The sequence below is a fragment of the Rhopalosiphum maidis genome, chromosome 2 (assembly GCF_003676215.2).
Source record: "Rhopalosiphum maidis isolate BTI-1 chromosome 2, ASM367621v3, whole genome shotgun sequence".
Taxonomy (NCBI): Eukaryota; Metazoa; Arthropoda; class Insecta; order Hemiptera; family Aphididae; genus Rhopalosiphum; species Rhopalosiphum maidis.
Window position 1 is genome coordinate 67,425,417 of NC_040878.1, and position 20,327 is coordinate 67,445,743.

General features: G+C 26.2%; 2 protein-coding genes across 3 annotated transcripts; both read left to right on the top strand.

Moving 5' to 3' along the window:
• Nucleotides 1–216: 216 nt before the first annotated feature.
• Nucleotides 217–6,230, top strand: LOC113553162 (probable ATP-dependent RNA helicase DDX55 homolog). The gene is made up of 11 exons (XM_026956339.1): nt 217–442; nt 513–623; nt 695–973; nt 1,034–1,242; nt 1,298–1,477; nt 1,557–1,648; nt 2,115–2,320; nt 2,386–2,560; nt 3,917–4,043; nt 4,122–4,419; nt 6,092–6,230. The coding sequence occupies exons 1-11, from the start codon at nt 338–340 to the stop codon at nt 6,134–6,136; spliced, it is 1,827 nt and encodes a 608-aa protein (XP_026812140.1). The 5' UTR covers nt 217–337; the 3' UTR covers nt 6,137–6,230.
• Nucleotides 6,231–10,061: 3,831 nt separating this feature from the next.
• On the top strand, nt 10,062–19,275 carry LOC113552939 (serine/threonine-protein phosphatase alpha-2 isoform). Of its 2 annotated transcripts, XM_026955983.1 has the most exons (8): nt 10,367–10,421; nt 10,544–10,675; nt 13,140–13,370; nt 13,424–13,638; nt 13,705–13,818; nt 13,878–14,021; nt 16,913–17,045; nt 19,015–19,275. In XM_026955983.1, exons 1-7 carry the CDS (start codon nt 10,367–10,369, stop codon nt 17,009–17,011), a joined length of 990 nt encoding a protein of 329 aa, XP_026811784.1. In that variant the 3' UTR covers nt 17,012–17,045; nt 19,015–19,275. The 2 variants fall into 2 exon arrangements, with proteins under 2 accessions (XP_026811783.1, XP_026811784.1); XM_026955982.1 differs by lacking the exon at nt 19,015–19,275 and having other exon boundaries at nt 10,062–10,421; nt 16,913–17,286.
• The last annotated feature ends 1,052 nt before the right edge of the window (nt 19,276–20,327 follow it).

Consider the following 20,327-nt stretch of genomic DNA (forward strand, 5'->3'; position numbering starts at 1 on the left):
TAAGGATATAGTATATACATCTTAAATCGTGGTCTAATGTAGTAGTCCGTGATAAAAACCACAGTTTTATCTGTGATTGTGATAGAAACATGAAAAATATGATAAGAATCACGGATGATTATATCTGTGATAAAAATGCATTTCAACAACACGTGTGACGCCTGACGAGATATAAAACTGGCAATATTATAAATTAATAATTATTTTACATTTCTGTTATATATATTAAATAATAGTATATTTTAATATTTACTAATTAGTTATTAGTAATAATTACATTTTGTAATATTAAAAAATATATTTTTTACAAATACTTATTTATAAAAGACATGTAAGTATGTCTTTAGCACCATCTTTGAAATGGGAATCTTTAAATCTATCTGAACCTGTTCTAAAAACAATCAAAGAATACTTCAAATTTCAATGCATGACACCGATTCAAGTAATAGTTTGCAACATAATAAGAATTAATGACTATGTACAAAGTTAATAAATTAATAATAATATTTTAGGTCGAATCTATAAAGAATTTTTTAGAGAAAAAAAAAGATGTCGCTGCAGAAGCAGTCACTGGTAGCGGGAAAACATTGGCATTTTTAGTTCCAATGCTAGAATTGATTTTAGTAAGTTTTACTTCTTATGTTTTAATTACAATTAAATAGTATATGATACTTATATAAATATGTGTGATTAGAAACGCAGTGATCCTTTGAAAAAACATGAAGTGGGAGGTCTTATAATATCTCCTACTAGAGAATTAGCTACTCAAACCAGTCATGTCTTGGCCGAATTTTTGAACAATATTGAAGGAGTCACACAAATGCTAACTTTAGGTGGCAATCCAATAGAAACCGATGTTAAAGCATTTAATAAAAATGGAGCAAACATTCTTGTGGCTACTCCTGGACGACTAGAAGATTTATTAACTAGAAAAATACCTAATTTTCATTTACATAAATCACTTAAATCATTGGTAAAAAGTTGAATTTATGCTTTTATTAGAACTATTGAATTATTTTGAATTTATTAATAGGAAATGCTGGTGTTAGATGAAGCTGATAAGCTTTTAGAATTAGGTTTTGAAAAGCCTATAAATACTGTTTTACAATATTTGCCTACACAAAGAAGAACTGGGTTATTTTCAGCTACTCAAACTAAACAGGTAGCAATGCTTGTTAAGGCAGGACTCAGAAATCCTATTATGGTTATTGTCAAGGAAAAACATTGTTTAAACCCAAAAAGGTATTTTGTTATATTTTTTAATTGTCTACTATCTTTATAAGTTATTTATGTTTAGTAATCAAATTGAATCCATATCTACACCTTCTGCATTACAAAATTATTACACAATATGTGATGCTGATAAAAAATTAGCATTTTTAGTGACGTTTTTAAAAAAAAATGGATTAAATTCAAAATATATGTTGTTTTTATCAACATGTGCTTGTGTTGAATACTTTTCAATAATTTTAAAAAGGTAAATATTAATTTTTAATGATTATTAATATTATGTATTTGTTATCATTATATACATTTTTTATTTTTGTAATTTACAGTCTAATACCTGAAATAAACTTATTCAGCTTACACGGAAAAATGAATAATAAACGTTACAGAATATTTGAATTATTTTGGAAAGCTGATAGAGGTAAATACTAAAATTATTCACATCATTTTCACTGAAGTAGATACCAAAGTTCATTAACAATAATAAACAGTTAAACCAGTGCCAGTTATTTTTATTGATTAATAATTTATTGGTGCATTTAACATTAGTTTCATTACTTAAATAATTTATACAATATTTTAATTGTTGATTGTATATCTATAGTTTTAAATGGGCATGTAATAAATTTAATTAAATATACAAATTAAGTATTTTGCAAATTATTTGTTCATAGTGATCTCAGAAATCAAACAAAAACTTTGCATCTCATTAAGAACTATTGAATAGTATTTAAAGTCATAAGACTTTATTGTTGAAATCTTCTAAAATAAAATTTAAAAATAAGTTAAATCTAATTATTATTTTTCTTTTGTTTTTATTAATTACTTGCTTTTACATAACTTGTAACTACATCTAAGTATTTACCTATAAAATTCATATATTTTAGGTATTTTAATATGTACGGATGTAATGGCACGTGGTGTTGATATACCGGAAGTAAATTGGGTAATTCAATACGATCCTCCTAATAATGCATCTTCTTTTGTACATCGTGCTGGTCGAACAGCTCGAGTAGGTAAAAGTGGATCTTCATTAGTTATGTTGATGCCAAATGAGGATGCTTACATACATTTCATTTATTCAAATCAAAAGGTAGATATATTAATGATTAAACTAATTTTATACAATATGTGTTACAGTATTATAAATTTTCTTAGGTAATATTGGAATTAATGCCTGAATTAGAAGTTGAAAATGTGGATCTTATTGTTGAAAAAGTTAGAAAGCGTCAACTCAAAGATAGAACGATATTTGATAAAGCTAATAAAGCATTTGTATCTTACATACAAGCTTATTCAAAACATGAATGTCATTTACTATTACGTATAAAAGGTAATTTATCTTTGTGACTGATGCTTTATTAGAAATAAGTTAATGACTAAAACTACTGTTAATACTTTTACTTATTACTGGCTACAGCAAACTACATGCAATGTAAACATAATATAGGGACTATATTTTTTCCCTGTCTGTAAATTTGAATAGGAAAAACATAATTTTCTGTATAAAATCACAACAGTATAATAATTGTAGTTAAACATTTACCTTGGTTTTAAATAAGAGTGGACCTGTTGATATAATTTGTTTATGTTATGCTTGGTGATTAGAATAGCTTTCAATACTGAGACTCAATTGATTTTTTTCACTAATCCATATTTTGTTCAAATTAGTAAACACTATCGACTGGGTCTTTACTGCCTTGCAGACATAATATAATGTTTTCTACAATTATACTAAAATGTGCACAGCAGAGATCTTAAGGATGGAAATGTGTAAGAACTTCTACTCAACAATTTTCAGTAGCTGTATTATTGATGTTTCAGTTTATTACTTTTTTATCTATTATATAATTAGAAATAATGAAAACTCATCAAACACTCCTGTGTCTTGACTGCTACTTATAAATTTCTGTTACATTTAACACCACTGCTCCAAGTATTCTTTACTTGTCTTATAAAACTCTGCTGTTAGAGATTTAAGTTTTTTTCATTGACAGTGCCGTCTTCCGTTACAGGGACATACGCAGAAAAAAGTTTTGAGAGTGTTTTTGAAAAATAGTTATTGAAAAGTAGAACTTTTTTTAATAAATATATAAAACATTTTTATGAAAATTAGGTATACTTAAAATACTTTTTTTATATACAAACATTAATATAACAAAATTAATATTAAAATTGAATAAGTAAATAACCCAGTATTTCAGGGAGTGTTTGAACTTCCAAAACACTCCCCTTTGTACACCCCTGTTTTGTTATTATTATATTATTTGTGTCTTAACCACAAGGAAACGTATTTGATATATGATCATGTTAATTATATTTTCAAACATCAATATGGGAATACATCTAGATAAGAATGTATCTGAGACCTGAGTAGATATATTATAAAGCCTGATATCCCTGTAGGCTATGATTTTGATTATGTATAGTATGTTTGTGTTCAAATACTATGCTTATTTTTAAATTTTATTTAAACTAGTATATCTTTTATCACTGATTTATAATTAGCCGTGTTTTTTATATTTGTAATTTTAGTCATAGTATTTAAATTAAGTAAAATAAATATTTATAATTGTATACTATAAAAATCTTATGTCCATAATGTTTTCACGTTATAATATGTACATAATTTAAAATTAATTTCTCTATTCAAACAGAATTCTTGTTTTTATAAATTTGTTATTTACAGATTTGGAATTTGGTAAACTTGCAACTGGCTTTGGTCTGTTAAGACTTCCAAAAATGCCAGAATTAAAAAATAAGGATACTAGTGATTTTATTCCTGTTGATATTGACTTCAATTCTATTAAATATCAGTAAGTTGTTTACAGATAACTAAATATTTTGACTATTTTTATTATGAAAATATATTTATTTTATATAATTTAAATTAGAAATAATGAGAGAGAAGAGTCGCGGCAAAAGAAGTTACAAAATTACATGGAAACAGGAATTTGGCTTGGTCAAGTAAAACATAAAAAAGGGTTAAAACAAACTGTTGCATGGGCTGATGCCAAGCAGAAAAAACTTGAAAGAAGAGAAAAACGTAAAAAGAAAAAAGAATTACGAAAACAAATGGAGTTAGAAGGAAAAGCTAAAGCAAAAAAGAAACGAGAACAGGCTTTCAGTCAAGAAGAATTGAACGATTTAGCTAAAGATATCGCTTTGATGAAAAAATTAAAAAATAAAAAGGTAAATTTTATAAATTCTAATCTGTAAATGACATTTTGCATTTTGTGACTATTAAAAACAAGAAATGTATAACAGTGTAATTCATAGTCTGTTAATAAAAATAAAAGGTATATAACTAATGGGAAAATATATTCAAATGAATATTATTAATAATTTGTTATCTAATCTGTAATAGATATAACTATTGTATAGTATTGGATATAGCTATATAAGAACTCTTTTTTACTACAATTAAAAATAATGATATGAGGATACATTCATCTCATAAAAATATAATAAATATTTAATTTCAAAATTGTTTTTAAATAGTATATTATTGTTAAAATTAATTGGACTATGTATTGTTATATTAATAGGTAATTATTTTAAGCTTATTAAATTGATAATGAAATTTAATAATATTTTTATGCAATTAAAATAAATTGTTACTCATTGATACACAAAATATCCAGCACAGATTTAAGATGTTCATAAATCTACTAATTCGCATAAGTTGTTATCAAATATTTTTGTTTATTATGCTTCTATCATCTTTGATACTTGCTGTTCAGCATGTTATGATGGCATTGATATTTTAATAAACATGATCCTGTTTTTTAGAGTCATATCCATTTGTAGCAAATTTTTTTTTCGACCAGTATTGTAACAACACAGCTTTATTATACAAAAAACAATAATTATGTATTTTTTTAATTTAATAAACTTCTGCAATAATTTGTTGAGAATTTTTAATACAAAATGGTCTATTTATATGTTTGAAATAGGAAAATGAATGCCAATTGGCAGGTTAACAACAAACTTTGAATGTTGTAATCAATTTATTAAAATACAGTTTAAAAGGTCATAAACTCGTAATTAAAAAGGCATAAAAGTTTTGTATAGAAATTTGTAAATGGAAATCGTATATATTTTAAAATAAATTAAATTAATAAATATAAAATACATTTAAGGAGGGAAATAATACTTTGAACATTTTTAAACAATTGTTATTAATTGGGTCATCAAAACATCATTCTGACACTAGTGCCTATGTATTTACAATTTTGTCTTGAATATAACTTATGACATAAATATGATTTATTATGAATACTAAAATTAATGTAGTGTGTATTAAAATGTTGGCATTATTGAGTGTCTCAGAATACGACAATCAACAGTAATATTATTAACATGGGAGTTATTACTGATATTTGTATTATCATTAGTAAATGTAATAGATTACAACCAGGGTCAGTTAATACAAGAAAATATAATATATTCATTTTCTTATCTAGATGTAAATTTTATATATTTTACTGTTTTACTATTATTTTTATTATTTATGATGAAGTAAGCAGTATTATAACTTTTAATACTTGATGTATATCATTTAAGAGGATGTTGTATCTGCATGTATTTCCTCCATCATATTAATTACCAAAATTTATATTCAGAAGTTCCAATTTTGTATTAGCTATATGAGTTCTAATGTTAGTTCTTAACGATATATATATTTTTAAGCGAGCCTTAAGTAGTATAATATTAATATTTAAAAATGCTCATTAGAACCATAGAACATAATTGTTGGTATGTTATGCTTTAGAAAGATGAAGACATTCTTTGTGTATCCTCTTAATAAAATATTATAATTACTTTTTAATTACCTATTAAATGCTTGAATTTTTTTTTTCAGATATCTAAAGAACAATTTGATATCGAATTTGGAGAAAATGTCTAAGAAAAGTATTGTATTTAATGAAATGATCATAAATAAAACAATATTAATTAGTGTTGACACCATTTTTTTATAAATATATATAATACTTATTTTATTGTATAGTATTTTTTAATATCAAAAAATTACTAATGTATTAGTTTCTAACCAATTGAACATGTCTTTAAAAAAAAAAGGATATATAATTTTATTGGAAGTTTGTTTATACTTGAAATGTTCTTAAATAAACAAGGAAGTGTGTAGTTAAATTCAATCAAATAATGTATTATTGAGTCAAGGTTACATTATTATTAATATTATTTGTTCTTCAATAGTTCATAATATTTCAATATTATATTTCAATGTTCAGGAATAATTATTTTACATTGGAATGGGTATGATACTATAAGTAAATTATAATTCTTACATATCTAATTAGTTTTAAATAAGTATATTTAAATTACAAGATTAAAATAGTGACCAAGATATTAAATCACTAGATATATACAGGGTGATTCTTTTATCAAACAACACTCATTATTTCAAAAAGTATTTATGTTTTTTGAAAACATTTTTTTACATAGTTTTAAATTGTTAAAAAACAACGTTTTTATTAAAAAATTATATTTTTAAATATTTTTTATTCTTATATTTTTTTAAGTTGTTTACTTTTTTATGACAAAATTTAGTTTTAATTTCATATTCCAAAGCAGAATAATTTTCTAAGTATTTTGATACATAAAAATCGAATTTAGGGAAAGTGGTTAATGAGTTATACGTATTTAAAGTTTAGACAAGCGGAGTAGTGGACAAACATTTTGCAGGGTAACCCCATACCACTCTACTCCGCGCATCTAAACTTGAAACAATGTAAAAAAATATTTTCATAAACATTAATACTTTTTAAAATAATGAGTGTTTGATAAAAGAATCATCCTGTATATTATATATTGTGTTTGAACCCTAGAACTCCAATGGTGTCAAACTCATATATCATGTATAACGATAGCTCCACTTCTTAAATAGGTGGTGGATGTAGGTTAGGACTAGGGGTTTATTGGTTAATAAAATATAATTAAACAAGGTTCGCTTTACATAGAAGTTCACATTCCACACTGCATGTCATGTTCTTCTTTTTAGTTATTATAAGCATAACATATATTTTAAAACATTACATACGATAAGTGTACTTTATGTCATATACATTAGAGAAATTATAATGCTAATTAGCTACTTTAAACTTTTACTATTGTCTTATAAATATAATTTCTAATATAAAAAAATTAATATGAGATGTAGTTGTGTAGATACACAATTAAAATAATTTTAACAAATAATATTATATGTATTTTTATGTGAGATTTAAATGCCTGAAAGTTGGAGTGATAGAATAACAATTTTAGATTAATTTCGCTACACAGTTAGTTTACAATTTTAGCGCCTCTTTCTATTAAAAATTTTAACAATTTATAATTAATAAAAATTAATTTCGAGTATAATCGAGTTTATAATTTTTGAATATGACATTAGATTTTTAAATTTATTTTTTTGGTAAGTGTAAGAGTGATTTTTTATAAGTTCAAATTCGTAAAAATGTAATTTCGACATCTCGAATTTTAAGTACCTATCAACAGTTAACTTCAATATTGTGTACCAGAAAAAAATATTGTCGATTTCCGCTGAAACATTGAAAAATCTAGGGTGTTAAAGTTATTATCCAAATTTGGAAGGCTTATAGAATAAAAATTATTTTAAAAATCTAAAACAATTCGTAAACAAGATATACTTTGAAAATTAAGGTTTTGTGCCATAATTTTTTTCTCGACAAAAACAATAGATGCTTTGCTGCTTACCTAATGTGAATAATATTTCTGTAGTTGTCACCGTGCCCGCTCGTAGTTCGTTACTCATTACAATTGCTTGACACTACATATATGTAACAATAACAATAATATGATTGATATGAATAATAAATATTACAATTTACAGTAAATAAATAATATTATTTGTAAAGCAGTCGTATTACAGTTAAATATTATTTTTAATTTATTTATACATTCCGTATTCCCGTCTATGTTTTTTAAAAATATCCTAGTACGTCATCAAAATTTATTGCCAAACAATTATTTATTGTATTGTTGCGCCCTATGCTATACATAAATTAACTTCTAGAATTAATAACTATTTATAATAATTTTATTAAAGTAAAAGTAGGGTTTAACCACCAGATTTTTAAGCTTAAAAAAATGTATTACATGTTTATTAAAATCATTACCAAGAGTAGCGAGTATAAATAGTATAACCATGGCTCAAGTCATCTTTGGATATGTAAACATAAGTCATAGATAAATTATTAAAAAAGCTAGTACTCATTTAATATGTTACCTACCGCTACTTTGTTGGTGTAGTATGCTACCTACAAAAAAAAAAAAAAATAATAATAATTTATTAATTTATTGTTGTAAGGTACTTTATAATATTTCTACTATTATATATTATTACAATAAATTTTATTTTATTTTTACATCATCCCAGAAAACTTTTAATAAGTCGTGTTCTGTATGAATGGACCGCCCAAAATTGTAGGTCTACAAATCTGTTGCTCCTCGGATTTTAATTCCGTATTCAGTTTTGACATGTCTCCATATTATACACTCGATCGTTTGTGTTTGTGCGCCCGTTCTAGGATCAACAAAAAACTAGGAATGATTGACGGTTTCATGATAACCTATATATTTTAAGAATTAAGGTACTACCTATATGCTCGTCATTGATCTCAATAAATAATTGATCCTAGTTCTATTTCATTTTGTATTATTGGTAATAAAGTTGTTTTATCTATTTTTTCCACTTAAAAATCTTCGTTCTGCAACCCCATTAATATTTTTACCACATACACAGACTTCGAATGCGAGTAACATAAGTTTTTTGAGTTGAATAATCATCATCAATATCATTTGATACATTTTCATCTATATTTATCGTAATGAATCAAATGTACTTCCACAATAAAATGAAATAAAATAAAAATAACTACGGTAGCATACTACACGTATACAGTTTTTTAGTATATACCATTTTACGGTAGGTAGTATATTAGACGAGTACTAAAAAGTTTTATGGTTTTCGATCATTCTTTCATAATTTCCCGTCCCGAACAGTACGTTCACATACTCGCCCTATTTTATCGAAAATTATCTACAGACTATAATACAGTCTTGTTGCGACCTCAGTACCTAATTACGACGTATAATATATTGTATAATATGGATGCGAAAGTGAAACTGTAACTGTCAACTGATTATATTCATGCATTCGTGCGTTATATCTGTGCATATTATATTTATTATTTTGAACTAAACCAAAATCAATGCTGTGCTAAAAAATCTAAGAACAAATTTTTTGCGGGTAAGTATTGGTAAATAATATTCAGTTTCAGACTTCCGAAGCAGTTACACGGATTGTTACTTGTTGCTTTATCAAAGTATTTAAATGTCCATTGGGCAAGCATTCTGGCATTCATATTTCATAGTTCAAAATTTAAACAGTCACTATTGACGAAATAGGATTTTTTTTAAATAGTAATACATTAGTCAATAGCCGATAAATCATATCATTTATTATAAATACTAGTATATACACAAATACAATAGAATAACTAATAACTATATTAGTTTACAATACATCAATTTTTGTTTTATTTAATATTTATTATTTATTATTTTCTTTGGAACAGAAAATCAAAAAATTCGTTACAAGAAGTAGGAACAACTTAACTAACAAGACGCCGTTGCCGACCCGGACGACAACCCCACCATAATAATTTTGTGTGATTTTGAAAAACGGTCGGTATTCGGTACCCGTCGTGGAAGAATAAACAATCCCAGGTGCGGTGGGGGTAGTGAGTGGAAAAAATGGTTGATGACGTAACGTCCGAACTACGCCATTTCAGTCATTTCACTTTACATAGTCGGGACGAGTACGACGGCGTTCCCTTTTCGTCGGTCGCGATAACGTAAACAAAATATTTTATTTTATTATTTTTATCCGGCTTCCTGTAAAACAAAACCGAGTACCATCAACTCGCAGCGTCTCTGTCATTTGCACGTACCTGCATCTCGCACGCCGGCTCAACATCACACTCGATCATCACATCAAGCATCGTGCGGCGGCGGCGGCGGCTACAACTATCACCACGACCACGGACTCCGGCACGACAATAATCACGACACACACACCGCGCACGCCGAAACAATGACAGACAGTGACAAATTGAACATCGACAACATAATTTCGAGACTCTTGGAAGGTAAGCCGCCGGCGGGCCATAACGCGAATGCGGCGCCGCCGTCCGTTTTTGGGTACCTATTTTGGTTGGTCCCGAGGACCGACAAAGATTCATTTGTAACGATTGTTGTAACTGTTCAACAGTGCGCGGTGCGAGACCAGGCAAGAACGTTCAACTCTCTGAAGGTGAAATTCGGGGCCTGTGCCTCAAGTCCAGGGAGATTTTCCTATCGCAACCCATACTATTGGAACTCGAGGCACCGTTGAAAATATGTGGTGAGTACCTACCTTGAATGTCGAGTTTACATGGTTGTTAACCATACACCGTTACTAATTGTTACTATAAATTGGTTATTGTACTATGCGTGTTATTTGGATATCTTGGCCGCACTATATATGTAATGTAATATGTTTTTGTATGCTATCAATTAAATAAAATGCTGTAGTAGTTTCTTGTTTGAGTTTAGGTAACTACTCCAAATTGTATCATGTTTTTTGTTACTTATGAAACTCAAAAAAAATCTTGAACATTTAAAAATTAATCTTGTAGTAGTTGAATTAAAATGCTGCAATTTAAGATTATCTATTTACATTTAATAATATGAATTGCTTATTAATTACAGGCTATATAAACATAATTCAGATTTTTAATCCATTATTTCATATAAATATTGTTGAGTGATTATCCTTCATTGTTTTCTTCAAAATGTTTGTGTACAAACACATTTTTTAGTTAGGTATTAAATTGGAATAAATATCTTACCTTATATTTTGAACAAAAAGTATCCTTTATACTTGATAAAATTCTTAAAATGTAATTATATGTTTAGTATAGATCAGCATTCTTTTTGAAATTTTAATTTGTTTAAATAAAAGGTAGTACTTTAGAATATGCTTCCCATCAATATTTGATACATATTCATTACTATGAGAGAACTTGATATTGAATTATTAGTTTAAAAAAAATGTTATTACTTTAAAAGTTTTATTCACTATTAAGTGTTAAACATTTATTGTTATTTATTATCTATATAATACAATAAGTAATATATACAGTATGTTCCAAAAGTCACGTATCACCCTTAATATCTCCATAGAAAATTAAGTATTTAAATGTGGGATTTTTTTTCAATAATTCAATAATTATTTAAAAAACGCTTGCCAAGTCAAAAATCGGCATGTAAACTTTCTTGATTATCAATTTTTAGAAATTTATTAATCGTATGTAATATGTGATGTATGTATAATTTTTTTTATTTTCATTTAGTGAGATAGATCTCTGAGAGCAGATTTTGTTGTTTGGGTTCTTGTTAGATTCACATTGGCCAAAAAAGTGAAGTGAAGATTTTCAGAACTTTATCTTTTATAGTTAATTCATTACAAAGCTTCAAAAATTTAAAACACATTTTATTGGGCATTTTTTATGTTTTTCAGCTTTATAGCTTTGTAAAGAGTTAATAATTGAAGTTAAAGTTTTGAAAATCTTCACAGCAATTCTAGCCAATGTAAATCCAACAAGATCCCAAATAATAAAATCTGTTCTCCAGTTTTGGTTATCTACCACGCTTAATGAAAATCTAGCTAAGAATAACTAACCAGTTTTGCTGTTCAGCTAACCTAACAATAAGACATTGATATTGTTATTTCCATTCTAATCCAAACTTTAATTAGATGTGTACAAAGGATATCCAGAAAGTAAGAGTACTGAGGCTCTCACGACCGTAAGGAATATTTTTTTACTATGTTCACTACACTGCTGTATAGCTTTACTCATATTCTTTATAACAAGACCTTAACAAGTTCAGTACGTTGATAACCGTGGTCACAAGAATTTTTCTCGTGAAAAATGTCGATTGAGTCTGCCGCCACCTCCTTTGTCCACTTTTTGATCGCCCCTTTACCTCCTCGTCAGTAGACATTTTTTTCTACCTATGTGCTTCTTCAGGGAAGTGAACAAATGGTGATATGAAGGTGCCAGGTCAAGGAATACGGAGTGGTTCAAAACATCCCATCTAAATGAGTCCAAAAATTGCTTCATGACATTGACTGTGTGGGGTCTGTGTTGTTGTGCAGCAGGCAGACTCCTACTGTTAACAGACCCCTCCTTTTATTTTGAATATTTAATTAAAAATTTTGTCAGAAATATGAGATCATAAATATTCTTTAGGTTAAGATTTTACATAAAATTTAAGTGTAGCAAGTTTGAAAAAATAAGTCTTGTATCAATTTATCAATAAACTAATGATATTTTATGTAGATAAGATTTAAAATATTATTAAAGAGAAAAACGATTTGCCAAATTCATAAATAATTAAATTTTGTTTTTTGTTTGAAACTACTATCAAGGAATATTATAAAAATATATATAAAAAAAAAATAATAACCTGATGTATTTATATGCATAAATAATTGTCCTGTCGTTTAATTGAATAATTTGTTTTGTTAATGATTAAGTTTGTAGTTGTAATGTGTTTTAAAATTTCTTTGTTACTATACAGGACCCAAGTGAAAGAAAATACTTAAATTGCTTAAAACTAATAATGTGTAACTTATGTACATTTAAAAGCTTACAATTCTAGATTATTTAAATATTTTTCCTAGATGGAAATTCCTTAATATTTAATATATTAATCTTGCAACTAGATTTGTATAGTATTAGTATTTATTAAATACATATGTATTTTAAATTTTTTAAATGTTCTTGATTTAAAGTAAAATGTTTATTTTTTTTATTTTTTAGGGGATATTCACGGTCAATATTATGATCTACTGCGTTTATTTGAGTATGGCAGTTTTCCCCCAGAGTCCAATTACTTATTTTTGGGTGATTATGTCGACCGTGGCAAACAGTCTCTGGAGACGATTTGTCTGTTGTTGGCATATAAAATAAAATACCCCGAAAATTTCTTCCTTTTACGTGGAAATCATGAATGCGCTAGTATAAACAGAATATATGGATTTTATGATGAATGTAAGTAATAATTAAAAATGTTTTAAACCTTTAATGTAATAATTTATTAATAGGTAAACGGCGGTATAATATAAAGCTCTGGAAAATATTTACGGATTGTTTTAATTGTTTGCCTGTGGCAGCAATTGTTGACGAAAAAATTTTTTGTTGTCATGGTGGTCTTAGTCCTGACTTGCAATCAATGGAACAAATTAGGCGAATTATGAGGCCAACAGATGTTCCTGATCAGGGACTATTATGCGACTTGCTCTGGTCTGATCCTGATAAAGTAATAATATTTTATTATTTATATTTTTGAGTTTTTATAATTTTAACTAAATACATTTTTTTAAAGGATACAATGGGCTGGGGAGAAAATGACAGAGGTGTTTCATTTACATTTGGTGCTGAGGTTGTGACTAAATTTTTGCATAAACATGATTTTGATCTCATATGTAGAGCTCACCAGGTTTGTAAATATTTAAATAAAATAAATTTTGTTAATTAATTTTATAATTTTATTTTTAGGTTGTAGAAGATGGTTATGAGTTCTTTGCAAAGCGTCAGTTGGTCACTTTATTTTCAGCACCAAATTATTGTGGAGAGTTTGACAATGCTGGAGCAATGATGTCTGTTGATGAAACTCTAATGTGCTCATTCCAGATCTTAAAGGTATGATTGATGTTAAATTGATTTCATATAATTTGAACTTATTATAAGTATTTTTTTTTGTACTGAAATTAAGTATTATTAGCTTTAGTAAGGGACATAGCTGTGTTAGGGTGAGCTTGGTTAGAATATTAAGTATTTTTTAATTGATTAAAATAATACACAAAAACATGATTCTATCTAATTAAGAAAACTTAATTTTATTTACTTATATTTTACCAAGTATTATGTAAATATAAAATAAAATATATAGTTCAAGAAATTATGTTACATATTATGGGAATTTTGTATTTGGTTTTAATTGAAATAACTTGTATTTCAATACATGAATATTATTTGTTTTTTAATACAATCTTATGCAACTTTTATTTCCAACTTAAAAAAATGTAAATGTTTCAGTTTTTTACAATGAAAAATTATTTTAGTTTAAATTAAAAATAATATTTAAACATATTTTATTTGTTTTAAAGACTGATAGATTCAAATATTGGAGACGCATAAAATTCTATGATGCTAATGCATCTTTTCCATTGTCTAATTAGTAAGTCTGAATGGGCAATCTTTTAATCCTTTTCCTTTAGCTGTTCATATTTTTTTTCTTATTGACCTAATTTTTTAACTGCACGAATAAGAGCAGTCCCGAGTCATCTGAGTATGCCAAATCCTACCTTTTATTATTAATTTAAATGTTTAATTAACATATTCATACATAGTTCTGTCTAAAACCTGGTATTAATTAATAAAGTTATCTTTAAAATTAGCATGATTAGTGTTAATTGTTGTTTATTTGGTATGTGGTAATTGAAGTGTTAAGAAATATTTGCTTGTTAAATTCACTATTTGCATAATGTTGGAAATTGGCCCGTTCACAAAAAAAATGTGTAGTTCAGTTATAAATATGTATAAAAAAAATAAAATTAGGATGTACTATGTATGGTGTATGATTACTTACTAGTTTATTAAAAAAGAATTATATCATAAATGGTCTGGCATAGAGGTATGTTTTTGAAAAAATTGTCACACATGTAATTTTGAACTATTTTATCTTAATTGTTTTTATTTATAACATTTATTAACTAGTATACAGTGGTGTAAATTTGGTCCAATTTCTGGTGGTGCAGTGGCATATTCTCAACTTATAATTATTTCCAACTTCTTAAGTAAAATCCTTTCCTATAAACTATAATATATTTCTTTAAATAATATATACATTTTGAATTATTTTAGCAGTAAAACCTTTATTATTATAATATTAATAAAAAAAAAAAAAAAACAGTCAAAAATGTTTTTATTTATTTTAAGTTGAGACGACCTCCTCATTGAAGATCCCAAATCGAATTCATCAATTACTTAGTCCAAATTAATATTATTCTTTTTTTCGAGCTGCAAAGTAGCTAAACTGCTAAACCATTAAGCCTTTCTTGTCCCATAGTCGTTCTAAGATAAGTTTTTAGCCTCTTTAGACAAGAAAAAGATCTTTTGCAACCTGCTGTATTAGTAGGTATTGTTCGGAATATTTTTAATGTCTCTGTAATAAATAGAAACCTTTTTGAATGTAATTTTGTTTTATGTATTTTATTTTTGATTCTAATTTGTCAGGTACTGAATTATTGCTATATTTTTGATTTTACTATTTTAGAATATAGATAGAATACTAATTTAATTGATAATGCCTAATACATGCACAAAAATTACAATTTTGTACCTGTTTATATGCATTTGCATCACCCAGCTTATGCTACTGCTAGTATATTTCTGTTATTTCATTTTGGTTGAGTCATTCTTGTAGACGAGTAGAAAAAGTGTCTATACTCCTTTCAAGCATGATATGTGAAATCTTTTCAATTTTTTGTGTTATATTTTTGGCAAGATCTTCAAGAATATATGGTTTGCTAATGTAATCTTGAGGTAATAGACAATAGGTACTCTTAAAAAGTGGTTACTAGGTAAGTGATAGGTCAATGTAAAGATACAATGAAATCAGGTGTCCTAGAAAATGCTGTATTTAAAAAGTCATTGTTTTCTTTATGTGTGATATTTATATGGTATCCATTGACACGTAGATATCAAGAATTTTGAAAATAATGTAACCGTAAGCATGGGTAACAGTCATTTCAAAAACATCATATCCCTTAGCGGGGCCCTCATTTATTTTTATTATATTATAATAATACCATAGTTGTCCTCAGAATTCTTTCATGGGATAAATAAAATTGAGTATTTATATTAGCCAAAAGACTGACAAAACTTTTTTACTATTAAAGGGTATATTCAGACTTATCAAATCTCAGTATTAACTGCTATTGTTTTCTTTAATTTGTATAAATATTGTATTATTATGTACTATAGTAACATGTAATGTATACAGGTAAAAATTTAAATTGTATATTGTTAAAACATCTAATTCTTCAGATGTTTTAATAATTACAGATATTAACTGTTGTATTTTAATTTAATTTAAAATTTATTTTTATATACATTTTGGGAGCAATTGAAAATTGGTATTTTTTAATTCTGAGTAAATCAATTTATATTATTTTATTCATTAAAGTAGGTACCCTTCTTAATAGATAGGTATAATCTTAATCATTTAACTTATAAGTATATCAAGTCCATTTGATTACTTATAATGAGAGTCAGTCCATAGACAAAGTGATATTAACCAAATTTGCAGTGCTTTTACCTTCAAGGTAACCAATCTCGGGATCTTGACACAGTTATGATAAATTATTCCACCCACTTTTGAATTTACTAACTAAACTAAATTATTCTTTTTTAAATATTTTGTATAGTATTAAGTGTTAATTTAACATACAAAAAAAGTATTGAAATAACAACCAACTAGTTATTAGCATTATAGTTCTATTGATTGTTTAAAATAAATATTTTTCTAGCCGGCCGACAAACGAAAGTACATGTATGGAGGATTATCATCAGGCAGACCAGTTACACCACCCAGAGGATCTGGTAAACAAGGAAAAAACAAAAAATAACTCATCTTGATGCAATATATATTTCTATATCTAGGTATGCAACAACAAAGTATAATTTTAAAAATTAAATGTTATGTAATATGAAAACAAATGAAATTTTTTTATATAGAAAAAAATTATACCGAGTAACTAGTTTAAATAATAATGTATTTATATCATTAAGTACTTTTAAACTCCATCATAACGTTAACGTAAAATCTCAAGATCGTTTTTATTAACTTGTAATTTGGAGTATTTTTAATTATTTAATATTATTGATATATTGTATTTGCACTTATTTTATTTTTCATACTCGGTCTTTTTTTTTTCCTTTCCTCTTTTTGTTTTTAGTTTAAGTCTTAAATTATATTTTATTTTTGCTAACTTAGTTTTGTCCATATATTTAAAACTGCATACAATTACTAAAAAATAAGGAGTTGCAATTTATTCAGTATAATTCTAATTAAATTGCAACATAATAATGAAATCAACTATATTTGTTATTTTATCGGACATTATTAGCTCATATATTTTATTGTAACTAAGATGTATTTATAAAACTATTGTTTTATACAAATTTCAAAAATCAAAATCCCAAAGTTAAGTACAACATTAAAATTAATAATTATTGTTATTTATTGTTTTGTGTATTTAGATTACACTTTCGTTGTAAAACTATTATAACATAATATTGTACATTTTTAGTAGAAATACGTAAATCAGAACATATAACAAATACGAAAGTGTTGAATACAATCCCAATTGGTATATTAAAACAAATCACATGCAATGTAAATATCGATATATTAATTATTATACTGTACATGTTATGCATTAAATATTTAATGCAGGTACATTAAAAGTAGTAAAATGTAATTTATTTAATGAACGTCTTGTATTACTTTTTTTGGCAATAAACAAATACCTTGCCTATATAACATTTATTGTAATTTGTTGATAGCAAATGTATTATTTTATTATATACCAAATGGAAAAAATATTTTGTTTTTGTTTGCTGCCCTTGTATATAAAACAAAAAGTAATGAGTTTTTTGGCGATTAAAAAGATTAAACCATACATTTGTTACCAGTTGGTTATTTTTTGTAGCTATGTATAACAAAAATATTATTAGTATAATATTTTAGTTTCCAAGTAAATTATCATACATCAGATCGTAAACTTGACCTAACCTAACCCTTGTATGGTAACGGTAAACATAAACTGCAGTGGTGTGTGTGGTTAGGGTAAGCTAGGTATGCAGCATATGCTTTGCCAAAAATGAAGAAAAAAAGTTATACGTTTGTAAAAAATAAAATTGAATACAGCTTATATATTAAAATTAGTATTTATTAATGTTTGTACAAATATTAAATTTAAAACAATTTAATAAGTTTCTTTGAAAGAATTGAAATTATTTTTTTTTTTACAAATGAGCTTGTGTTTTAAATTTTCTGCCCCATATTCTTATTAAAACAATGTTCGGTTACAATCGAAAAAGGATATTCACATTTTGTACATGGCAGTTGATAGTATCGCAGAATCTTGATCGTTTACCAAATGTAAAATATATCACTATAATAGGCCACTGCTCACTGATAAACAATAAAAAGGTGGATTGTAATTTTAGCTCCCATTTATTTTCTATCAAAATACTCTTATAGTAAATACGGTTGTTGGGAAAAAATAGATTGGTATAAAGCCAAAGAAAATCGTAAGTCACTGCTCTATAGTAGGTTTCGAATACAGAACAGATTCGAGTATGTCATCTACTGGCATGTAATGTTTACAATTAAATTCTTAATTCAATGATAAATATTTGTTCATTGCATTGTTTACACAAAACTATTCGGTTAGTATATATTTTTAATTTATGTTATAAGACATTTATTTTTCTATTATTAAATGGTGAATTTAACTAATTTTTCCAAAAACAAATCATATAAATCATAATATGACAATAAGTAGTATAACTTTTAAGTTTTTACGATTATATTATTATTTCTTTTCTTTAATATAATGTCTAGGTTGCATTAAGTATTGATATGGAAGTTAATACAGAAATTGAAGCTGAGCTGATAGTGGCACTGGCATGCAACAATTTAATTTTAGTAATAAAAATACTAATCGGTGAGCTGGACATTGGTGTGACGTTATTTAATGACTGTCAAACGTAACTACTAAATATTATGTTTTTAATAAATAAGGCACATCAAAAAAAATCTTTTTAAAAATTAAATATTTAATGGTTAATGAACCAACACTTAGTAATAAACAGTAAACCAATAAGTGGCGGCTTGTGTGCAGGTGCAAGTGCATTACATGCCATATTATATTATATATATATATTATATTTTTTTTTAGTTTAGTTGACGTGTATAAATAAAATAAAATTCATGATTTGTTGAAATGTATTTAGTTACAAATAAATTTTGATACTATTGTTCCTAAGATATCGTGTGATTGTATGTTAATATTTTTAAATACATGTATCTACACACCTATTAAAATTAATAATAAATTATATAATAATTATGAATTAAAATATGAAAATCGAAAAAAATGTGGTGCACACATAATATTTTATTAAAATAATATTTTTATTTTTTTTAGAACTTTATTATTATAAGCTGTTCATTAAGAATATCGGGGTGCTAAATAAAAAATATGTTTGGATAAAAGAACTTGTGGGTATGTCGTGACCAATAATCGGTCAAAAAGTCCGAAAGTACAAAATATTTTATATAATTAATATTTATTTTTAAAATTTAAATATGTTTGTAGGCATTATATATGAATACATATTTTTTTAATTTTATAAACACGTTTATAACTTTTTTTAAATGGACTTTGTCTATGGACTTATTGACCGCGATTCGTTGTGACCATATTATTAAAGTAAAAAGAGCTATGTAATATGTAAACACCAATATCTGTGCGCTACACTATGACAGGTGCGATGTGTACGGCCGTACAAAAACGTATGGTTGATGAGTTGGGAATCGCGAAATACAATGCAACTTGGTGCAGTTATTACAGTGAACCGATTTTTAAAATTAACGTTGGGCATTGTCTACGTTAATTTTGAGGTTTTTCAACCTTTTTTTTTTATTATATTTAATAATTAAGTTATTAATTTAATTATTAAATTAAATAATAATATAGTTATTTAATTAAATGATTTACATATTAATGATACATTCATTTAAAATAGTAAAAACGTGTTACATCATAGTCAATACTTGTTAATTATTATTTTGTGCACCACCGCAACCACCTATTTTTAATACTACGAGCCGCCAGTGAACCCTTAAACATAATTTATTGGTTCGATGGTCGA